Source organism: Gracilinanus agilis, chromosome 6 (genome assembly GCF_016433145.1).
Source record: "Gracilinanus agilis isolate LMUSP501 chromosome 6, AgileGrace, whole genome shotgun sequence".
NCBI lineage: Eukaryota > Metazoa > Chordata > Mammalia > Didelphimorphia > Didelphidae > Gracilinanus > Gracilinanus agilis.
In genome coordinates this window covers 260,437,889-260,448,976 of record NC_058135.1, presented here as the reverse complement: position 1 = coordinate 260,448,976, position 11,088 = coordinate 260,437,889, and the positions used below count along the sequence as shown (strand labels likewise).

General features: G+C 50.6%; 1 protein-coding gene across 1 annotated transcript in view; it reads right to left on the bottom strand.

Moving 5' to 3' along the window:
• Positions 1-4,332: 4,332 nt before the first annotated feature.
• Positions 4,333-11,088, bottom strand: part of PRR5L (proline rich 5 like) — a 47,544-nt gene continuing 40,788 nt past the window's right edge. The window contains exons 5-7 of the mRNA XM_044681855.1: positions 10,830-10,970; positions 10,494-10,623; positions 4,333-4,757 (exon numbers count right to left, since the gene is read on the bottom strand). Of these exons, the coding sequence (XP_044537790.1) occupies positions 4,369-4,757; positions 10,494-10,623; positions 10,830-10,970 (660 nt within the window). The 3' untranslated portion in view covers positions 4,333-4,368. The remainder of the gene's footprint in view (positions 4,758-10,493; positions 10,624-10,829; positions 10,971-11,088) is intronic.

The following is an 11,088-nucleotide window of genomic DNA, read 5'->3' as shown; positions in this document are numbered from 1 at the left end:
GGGTTCAAATCTGGCCTCAGACACTTCCTAGCTGTGTGACCCTGGGCAAGTCACTTAACCCCCATTGCCTAGCCCTGTAACAAATAAAATTAATATAGAAGGATATATATAAAAGATATTAGGGTTTTAAAAATAAAAAAAAAACTGAAGGAAAACTCCAAAGGTTTCCCTTCACTGTCTTGGACCATTATAACCCACAGGGAGAAGGCTGGGAAGACGGGGAGGCAAAATCTTCCTCAGAACTAAAGAACAAACATCAAAATGATTAACAGAATCCCCCAATTTAGACCTGGAAGGCACCTCAACTCTAGTCTAACAAACACTTTTTTTTTTTTTTCAAACAAAGAATCAGGATTAAGAAGGTCAGGGGACTTACCCACATTCACACAGTAGAAAGGGGAAGCGCTAGGCATCAAACTGAAGTTTTCTGAGCTCAAATCCAATTCTCTTTCCATTGTGCTCCAAGGTAGGGTGGGAAAGTCTGTGGCCATCAGACTAGCTCAAGGACTCAAGGTAGCAAGACCAAACAAATTCCACTGACCAGATTGGAAGGAAAGGGACCTAGATTTCTTTGGGGCTCATTCCTGTGTCTTTATGCTCTTCTGGGAAATGGTACTTACCCACTCATTCTAGGTTGGCAAAAGAAAACTCAGAGGGAACTTGTCCCCTAACCTAGAAACAGGAGCAACAGGAAGAAGGACCCCAAAGGAAAAACCAAGAACTCAAAGCCAGGATGCCTGGAGTGCCAACAAAAGATGCTGTGCTTGAGACAAGAGACAACAATGAAATAACATTGGCAAGGAAAGGGAGCCGAAATTACAAAATGGTGTTTATTGACTCTATTGGGGGAACACAACAAATAGAGAACTTGAAAGACTTTCAAGCTCACGGACCTGGACTTTATAGTTGTGTTGGCTTCTGTCAACAATCAGAAAATTCTAGCAGATACAGTGGGAGGGGTCCATCATTCCATAATGGAGGAAATCGAGGCTTATCACTAGGAATGTCATTCCTGCTGCAATTGTGAAGGCTGAACTGTCTATAAAACATCAACAGATCTTTAAATATACACTGAATGATACCCATATAATTTTATAGGATATAGTATGAGGATCTGTTCCATAAAATAATACACAGGTAGAGATCAAGGGCAAAGTCCTCCAACCACTTCCTTCCTACCCTTTAGTAAACAGGATTTAGTAGATCATTTCCTTATGAACACTTCCATTCTTAACCTCATGGCTTGGGGCAGCTGGGTAGCTCAGTGGATTGAGAGTCAGACCTAGAGACAGGAGGTCCTAGCTTCAAATCCGGCCTCAGACACTTCCCAGCTGTGTGACCCTGGGCAAGTCACTTGACCCCCGTTGCCCACCCTTACCACTCTTCCACCTAGGAGCTAATACACAGAAGTTAAGGGTTTAAAAAAATTAAAAAAAAAATTAACCTCATGGCTTATGCATTGAACGGGCACCTTCTATTTTTCATTAGAGGTTCTCTGCACATCGCTGCTACGTTTCGGTGTATCTTAATAGACCCTTGGCCTCCATAATTAAAAAGCAAGCCGTAACTCAATTCCAGGATGAATGCAGACAATTTTTGTTTGATGTGTAAATAATGCTGAGGATAGCAGCCATTGGTCAAATGTATCATTATGTTGAAAAACATTAGTGTTAATATAGGCACAACCTATTACTTTTCTGATTGGGTTTAATTGGCTAATTCATGGAGTTTAATTAAGATGTATATGGATTTCTTTTCTTAAAAAAACTCTTCGCTCATAAAACTTAACTTTCATTTTACTTGGAGGGGCAGAAGAAAAAGGAATGACTGAAGTAAGGAGGCTGGGCTGGATGACCTGAGATCTATTTACAGGGCTCACATTCTAGGATTCATTTAAATTTTAAACAAACATTTGTTTTTAAACACATTTTAAATGAAAAAAATTAAAATGAACAATTTAAACAAATTTTAAATTTTAAATGAAAAAAATTAAAATAAAAAAAATTAAATGAACAATTTGTTTTTAAGTCCTTATCTTCCATCTTAGAATCAATACTATGTATTGGTTCCAGCATAGAGAAGCAATAAGGGCTAAGCAATAGGAGTGCAGTGACTTGCCCAGGATCACACAGCTAGGACATACCTGAGGCCACATTTGAACCTTGTTGGCCACCTAGCTGCCCCCTTAAATTTTTTGACAAACATAATTTCCAAACTACAGAACAAGGTTACCCAGCAAAGCATATCAGGCATCCTATTTCAGAGGCTCTCTCTCAGTTGACAACATTGGTGATGTACAAGGCTATAGGCTCAAGAGACTCTTCCTCCTCTGATGGCAATTCCAACCACATCCCCTTGGGCTGACATCCTCATGGAGTCAGTTTGTGGGAGTGTTGTGAATCTCACAGGGCCACTGTTATTTAAAAAAAAAAAACAAAAAACAATTTTCTACAGACTGACAAGAGCCAAAGAAATTGTCCAGTTGGGGCAAGGGGAGCCCGTCTCATCTGAAGGGGCTTTGAACAGTGTGGACACATTTAGAGAAAGGGGAGGAAGCTGGCTGGAAGCTGCAGGTAATAGGATGGCTCTATAGAACAATATTGAATGTCAATATTATAAGTCTAGTCACTCAAATCCCATAATGCTCTTCTCCTAAATGGGGAACAAATCTCATCTGCTCTTCTGACAATCCTGAATGTTCCCTAGAAGTGGACATTCTTCCTGGACCACAAAGATGAGTTTCATCCTTATGCGTCTATTCTTACCTACTCTCTCCAGCCCCCAAACCTCCCCTTGCCCGAGTCTAGGACCGATTCCATCCCTGTGGAAAAACTCTCAGGTCAGAAATTTCCTCAGATGTAGATTGGCTACTAGCCAATGGAAGGTTAGAGTGGCTTGCCAACCATCACAAAGACTAGGATGTTTCAGAGGTAGGACCTGAACCCAGCTCTTCCTGACTCCAGGGCCAGCCTTCTATCCACAATATCTCGGATGTTAAGGTGCAATGGAGAGAGGATTCTGCCTCATAAGCTACTAATGAAGCACACACAGTCATTCCACTTTAGTTTCAAGAGTTGTGGCTTCTATAGTTCTCAGTGGCCCACCAGCTGTCCCCATGTGGACCTCATTATCCCCCAAATTCTCCTGCAATCACCTAGTTTGGGGAGAGGGAGGGGGATGTAATCTTTCCAGTATGAAGACATTAGACGAAAAGTGCAAGATCCTATGTGCAAATCTTTGCAAACAAACACCACAACTTTTTTCTCTTTTTTAATAAACTATACACAAGTTTAAAAATTCAAGTCAAGTCCAGGAATAATCTAACAGTTGTCAGGCAGTTATTTTCACTCAAAATCAGGGGGAAAAGTCAGTGTCTGAATTAGGAAGGTAAAAGCTTTGGCGCTCTCTCGCTCTCTCTCTCTCTCTCACACACACACACCACACTCTCACTCTCTCTCTCTCTGTCTCTCTCTCTCTCTCTCTCTCTCACACACACACACACACACACACACACACACACACACACACATTAATTCTCTTTGTATTTGACAAAGGTCCCAAAAAAGGAATCGTTTGGGCCCAACAGGACCTTTCTCATCTCAACACCCTCCTTAGCTGGATGTGAAATGCTACCCCAAATAAACTCCATCCTGCCCCAACTTGGGTGAAAATTCTTCCCTTTATATATGAACACAAATTGGGATGCTCTGAATTCCAAACATTCCTAAAACGCCATCACTCATTTGGAAGGGGATTAAGTCTTCCCTCCCATCTTTCCCTTTCCCAGCACAGGAAGTGTGCTACTTCTCCCTCCTTCCTCCTTTTCCTTCGGTTCCCCATGATCTCTTGCCATGAAAGGAACAAGGAAGATCGTTCCAAAGAAAATGCTCCTGGTGGTATGGTTGGCCAAGTGACCAAGGCCCAGTCAACCACCACCTGGTAGAATAATGCCACATAAATTGAGAAATAACCCCAGCAGCATTAGAGGATTCATTAACTGCCTTTGGGATAGTTAGAAGAGGCTGCCCGGGGCAGAGGAGCAGAAATCAAGAGACTCAGGACAGTGGACGGTACTGAGCTAGGTCTTCTGGAGGTTCGATGAGGTCTGTCCTAAACAGGGAGGCCAAGGTTTAGAGAGGGACGCGGAGGCAGGATCGCCTCAGGAAAACAAAGGTCTTGGCATTTGGACATGACCTCGAGGAGGGACAAACCAGGCTTCTTCCAAAGCTTCCTCGTAAAGCTAAATAATGTTTCTTAAATGGAAGGACAAACTTTTTGCTTTCCTGGCCTAAGCTCTGGCCACTGGGAAATTCTTGACTAGGGGCTCTCCTTCTCCTGGGGCCACCTGCCTCCTCTAAAGAGAGCTGCTCAGCCAAGAGACGTACAGCCGAGCTCCCCGTGCTCCTGAACATCCGTCACCCCCTCCTCCAGTTCCTCAGGACTGTCCACGATGTTGGGCTCGCTGGAGCACTGGCGGTGAGGAGGGAAGCTGGGCGGGAGGAGCAGGCACTTGTCCCCGCCGTCGGGCTCTTCCCCCATGCCAGAGTGCATCATGGTGGCCATGGCGAGCAGCTGGATGTCCGAGTGAGCGTTGGCCACGGTATGGCGGCGGATGCTGCCACACTTTTCTAGGTACGCCTCGCCCTCCTGTTCTGTCAGGGGGGTCAGGGCCATCTCGTGGAGAGGGCGGGCCGTCACGGCTGCCTGGGAGTAGTTCAGGACGGTCACCTTCGGGCGAGATCGAGAATGCCGGCGTGCTGGAGGAGGAAGAAGAGGAGAGGAAGCATCACTGTGGGGCCAGGGACCCCGGGGGACAAAAACTTCCTACGGCTTAGATCTTCCAGGTCTGGCACAACAGAGGGGCAATAAGTGTCTCTGGAAGACCCAGTATAAGGGAAAGAACCATGGAATTTGGGCGTGACGTAGGTCTGCCCACCCTAAACAAAGGAGCCAGACTAAGCTATCTCTGAGCATCCAAGGGCTGTGGTCTCCCTTCCAATCCTTCATCTCCCTTCAGCCGCATGGTTCAGTGGAAGGAGTGATGATATCAGCAATGAAAATGATGGTCATAGGACCAGTAACAACAGTAGTAGCAGTAATAATAATGATAATACCCTGTGTTTATAGACCACTCACTATGTGCCAGGTGTTTTCTATTTTTTCTTCCTCTTTTTTAAATTTAATTTTATTTATTAATCATTATTTATTTAATTGTTTGCGTGTTGTTATTATTTATTAATTTATTGATTATTGGTTTTTTAATGTATTTTTGTTAAATTTTTATTTTAGATTTTATTTTTACATACCCATGTTACTGTTAAGTGCTTTATAAATACTTAGATTTTTCTCAACAACCTTGGGAGGTAGATACTGATATTCTTATAGATGGAGAAACCGAGGCAAACTAAGATTAAGTGACTTGTCCAGGGTCATACGGCTAAGGTCTTTGTGACTCCAGACCTGGTGATCCACTCGCTTTGCCACCTATCTGCCCATGAATGGAATCTGGATCAGAGTTGAAATCTGGCCTCAGTCCGTTCTGTTATGATCTTTGTACCTTGGGCAAGTCACTTCCCCTCTCAGGATCTCAATAAAGATGATCTGCAGAAGGAGATGGCAAACTCCTCCATTATCTTTGCTAAGGAAACCCCAAATGAGTCACGAAGAGTCAGACACAACTGAAATGAAGAGTAAGAACAATGTGGAATGCCCTCCTATCTAGTATCATCCTTTCTAAACTTTTCCAAGAGTACTCTTGCTCCAAAGGAGACACTATGGTGTAAGTATGCTGGCCCTGCAAAGAACTGGGGGACCTGGATTCAAATCCTGCCATGGACGTATTCCCAACATCTTTTTAACTTCCTTAGGTTTCCATTTCAACTGAAAAACGAGGGAGTTGGCCTAAATTGTTAAGCTGTTTTTCAGTTGTGCCGACTCTTCATGTCCTCACTAGGGGGTTTTCTTGGCAGAGATATTGGACTGATTTGCCATTTCCTTCTCCAGCTCATTTGACAAATGAGGAAACTGAGGTAAACAATGTTAAGTGACTCATTCAGGATCACACAGCAAGTAATTATCTAAGGTTGCATTTGAACTCAGATCTTCCTGACTCCAGGCCAACCACTCTACCCACTGAGTCAACTGGCTACTTCTAGATCAGAATGTTTACTATATTTTTTTTAATTTTAATTTTAATTTGTTTATTTATTTGTTTGTTTGATTTAGAATATTTTCCCACGGCTACATGATTCATGATTCTTCCCCCCCCCTTACATCTCCCCTCCTGGAGCTGACAAGCAATTCCACTGGATTATCCATTGTTTACTATATTTTTAAAGAAAGTTTTATGTTATCTAAAGGTGTAAATGCCATTCTTAGCTGGAGGCTCTACAAAAACCAGCCTACTCAGTTCCCGATCTAGATGCCTCCCGAGGAATCTTCCAGCTCTGTACCGATGACCTAAGTTTGGGGTTCTTCTCCTTTTTGGTTTCAGGGGCCTTTGGCTGTCTGCTGACACCTGTGGTTCCCTTCTCAAAATACTGTTTTTAAGTACATCAAATAAAACATCGAGGATCATAAAGGAAACCAATTATATTAAGACTGTAATTACCAAAATAGTTTGAAAAAGAAAGCGTTCCCAGCCCCCAGTTCAGAACCTCGATCTCAGGACCATTCGGACTTGGAAAACATCATTAGATGGACATTAAACCACACGTGTTTTTCAGCCAGAGTCTCCCGGATGCTCCGATTCTTGGGTCTCGAGTCCTCGCACTCCGGCCGAGTAAGCCGTGAATGCTGCATTCCTCAGAGCTGTCACAAGGCGCTAAACGAAGGCCCCAAAACACTAAACACAGAAAGGGCTTTTCCAAAGAGCCACGGCGGGAGCTCTAAAGCCCGGCCCTCTGAAGGCAGGCGGACAGCCCCGTCCTCACTGCCCCTGGGCCCGGCGTCCTTCGGCTTCCCACCATCACAATGGCCTAACAGATGCTGGGCAGCAGCTTCTTCTCCCTCCTGGCTGCTGCTGGAGTCCGAGCAAGCCTCCCGCGACCTCTCTGATCAAGGAGTCCTTCCTCCTCCTCCCTCCTTCCCCAGCCTACACTTCTCCCGGCCTCCCCGGAGTTCCAAAGTTCCTCATTTATGGCTCCTGACACGCTTTCCTCAGGAGGGTCTCAGGATGTGACTTCCTAGAATCTCTGGTTCTCTGGCAGAGCCACAGCCGGGAAATCCTGTGCCCAGAGCAAGCTGCGCTCTCCCTCTGGAGGGGGATAGACCTCGTCCCCAGGGATGCCCTACATGATCGTGGCTAAGTCATTTTACTCCCTGGGATGGCTCTATCTAAATCTAAGACCTGTGGAACTGGAGGAAGCGTTCGCTCCAGCAAGCCGGCTGGTTGCCTTTTTATTGCTATCCATATTGGCTAAATTCAAGATTCCCTAAATCTGGGGAGCTGAGGCAGGTCTGGTCTCTGCCCTTGTGAAAGCTCTGCTCGCCAGGATGAGAGGTTTGCCAGTTCTTTCTCGGGCTCATTTTACAGAGGAGGAAATGGAGGCAAACAGGGAAGTGACTTGTCCAGGGTCACATAGCTAGTGAGTGTCTGAGGCCAGATCTGAACTCTTAGAGGGTGAGTCTTCCCATGACTAAGTGGGAGGCCCTTAGCCTCAGCATCCTCTACCTCCAATCAATGGCCTCTCCTGGAAGACTTCCAGGGTAGAGGGGCCCCGGCTACCTTCCGGAACAGTCGAGGCTTTTCCTTACATCCGACTCGACTCTTGTCTCTCATCACATCCCGGATCCTGGCTCTGCCCTCTGGGGCCGAGCGGAACAAGTCTTGTCCCTCCCCCGTAGGACGGGGTTTCAAATATTCCATCCAAGCGTGATTCTGATTCCTGGCGCCATCTTGGGGCGCTTCATCGTCTCAGCCGCTTCCTATGGATCTCTGGAGCTTCTGAACGGCCTTCCTGGCGGCACCTGGAACTCGGCACAAGGCCTAGAGCTGAGGACCCGGCTGTGAATCCTCCCTCGGGCACCTCCGAGCTGTGTGCAGTTTGGGGCCTTCGGAGGGAGGGCCTGCTGCCTTCCGGCCCTCCCTCCGGGATCCTAGGCCGGATCTCCTACCTGCCGGGCCCCGTGTCCGCCTTTCCCACGGGCCTCCCCTCGGGCCTCCCGCCCTACCCCTGCTGGGCCTGGGAATGCATTCCAGCACACTGGAGCCAGCGCCGAGGCCTTTGAAAGGCCGGAGAAGAGGGAGGCCCGGGAGAGGCTCCTGGGGCCTTTGTGGGGCTCTCAGGGTTCCCAGGCCTTTGATGGGCTCGCCTCAATGGCTCCTCTCCACGGGGCGGGCTGGGGACAATGCGCCCATTGTCGGCTCTCCCCGTCCCAAAGTGGGGCATTCCTCCGGCCCGGCTCCTGGTCGGGAGACAAATGAGCTGCTTGTCGTGTGAAAAGATGTCACGGGATCCGCACGGTGCCGCTTTCACTGAAAAGAAAGGCATCCCGCGGCGTTGGCAGGGACAATGGAGAGAGGCCCGGCGCCTCTGGGAAGGGCTCCGGCTTCGGGCGGGAGCCAGGGCGGCGCAGGCCTCCGGGCCGAGAGGGATGTCTGCTCGGCACCCTCCGAGTGGGAACAAGTGACGGGGCAGCGCCAGGGGCCGGCTTCCGGGCCTGCTCCGGCCAGGCAGGGCCTCTCGGGGACTCCATTTCTTTATTTATAAAAGAAGTTGGGCCTCGATGGATTCTGGGGGCCCTTCTGGCTCCACCACCAGGATCCCCCAAAGAAGTCAACAGGCTCCCCTCTTCTCCGTCCCACGGGTGTCCCAGGGGCCAGGAAAGAGTCGCCGCCCCCCGAGACGTCTTTTGGGGCCTCCCCGAGGAGCGGGGCCTGCTGTGGCTCTCTGAAACCTCGGCGGGCATCACGCCACCGGCAAGAGCGAAGACTCCCCAGGCCGAAAGGACTCCCGGGCGGCTCTGCCCGCCCCACATTTACAGATGCAGGAACCGAGGCCACGTCTACGGATGCCAGCCTGACGGGGCCAAGCTCCACACGCGGCCGATGGGGAAACCATCTGTCGTCCTTGAAGCATGACTGAAATACTAATTATTATTACTATAAATTACACGTAGTATGTAGAAATTATAGACTGCAAGGCATTATCGAAATGTTAATCATTATTATAAATCGTACGTATAAATTACAAACCTTAAAGCTTTATCAAAATGCGACTTATTTTTATTATAACTTGTATATGTAAATTATATAAATTATTCACTTTAAAGCAATATCTACGTGTTAGTTATGATGACAAATGGACAAAATATCTTTTTTTAGCTAACGAGTTGGCGAGTGCCTATCGTCCCTCCCGTAGCGGCTCCTTTTTTTAGATGGCTGCCTGGACCACGGCCTACCACAGAAGCCTCTCTGGAGACTCAACCCGGATGGACCAACAGGAAGAACCCGAGGCCCGGCCACCATGGCAGCTGGTTCCGTTGGGCCCAGCCAGTGCGGCAGCCAGGCAGGACTCGGGGAAGGCAGAGCAGTGACCTTCTCGGAGAGGCCGTCTGCACCCCGCCTGGCCGGCCAGGCCCGGCACTGTCTGCCCTGTGGGGGCGGTGGTGGGGCAGGCCCTGAGGGAGGACAGCAGCCGCAGCCTTCAGGGCGGGCAGAGGTCCTTCTCCGGCCGGGGCCCCCTGTACCCGGCAGACGGTCTCGCTCCTCTGGGGTGGGGGGTTCCCCCTGTCAGAGTAGGGGCTAGCAAGGACCCGTCCATGGCGTGCTCTCCAGGCCTCGGGCCTTCCTCTCCGGGCCTGCTCTCGGCCTCCTCTCCGGGCCTCATCGTTGCCTGGGCAGGGCCTGGCACCGGCGGGCTGGGCATCCGTGCCCCTCTCTGAGCTCGCCCTTCCTGATGCCCCAGGAGGGCGGACTGCGCTGGGAAAGGCCCCGAATGCCCTCGACTCCTGGAGAACGGCGGAGGCCCCTGAGGTGACGCCCGGCTAATCACGAGTCTGGAAGGGACCGAAGGGACTCCACGCCCAGAGCTCTGCCCACGTGCTGGGCTCTCCGGGGGGTATAGACAAGCCCGGAGGCTCTGTGGAGGCCTGAGCAGGAACTCCTGTAACCCATCCTGGACAGCAGCGGCCTCCGCTCAAGGCCTCGCCCACTTGGGGCACGGCTAGACGCTTCTTGCTCTTGGGCTGGACTCTGGCCCTCATAAAGCTGCCCTCTCAGCAGGGGAGGAGGGAAGCCAGACTCAAAATTCTCTTTAAGATGTTGGAAGCTGTTTTTACACACAATAGGGGTGGGGGGGGGGGGGGTTGTTTTCGGTGGCCCAGCGGGTAGCGCACCGGACTCACACGCGGCCTCGGACGCTGCCCGGCTGTGTGGCCCTGGACAAGTCACTCACCCCCGTGGCCCGGCCCTCAGCCTTGTGCCTCGCAGCCCTCGTGTCTCCTGGTACCGACACCCACCTCCGACATCATGCCCGGACAAGGCCCCTTACCCAGCGTACAAGCCGCGCCCGAGAGGCCTCGATCGCCGCTGCCCGTGCCCAGGAAGGGAGACACGACGCGCTTCAGCAGCTCCTCCAGCTGCAGGCAGCCCTCGCTCGGGCCGGCCGGCTCGTGGACACTCTGGAAAGCAACGGCCAAACAAAGGTCAGGGGGCTCCGAGGCCTGAGACCCGGCCTCCGGCCTCCGGCCTCTCCTCCTGCCCTCGTGCACCCCTCTGAGAGCGCGGAGGCGGCGGGCCTTTATCTCCTTCTGCACTTGGAGCAGGCGCGGGGCTGGGCCCACCCCGGGCCGGGAGAGGCAGCAGAGCCCGGCCAGCCCGGCCTCACCTGCAGGACGAGCAGCATCTGCACGATGGACGAGGGCACCTGGGCCGGCCCCGCCGGGAGCATCTCCTCCAGCCTGACTTTGAGCAGCACCAGGTCCCGGAAGCCCAGCAGGGCGATCTGGCGGATCGTCAGCTCCTGGCCCTGCGGGACAGACAGGATGGGAGAGATGGAGGGGAGGCGGAGGGCTCGGACCCGGAGCCCCTCTGCAGGGGCCCTCACCCCCCCCAGGCTCCCCGACACTCACACCCCCTCCCTGAGC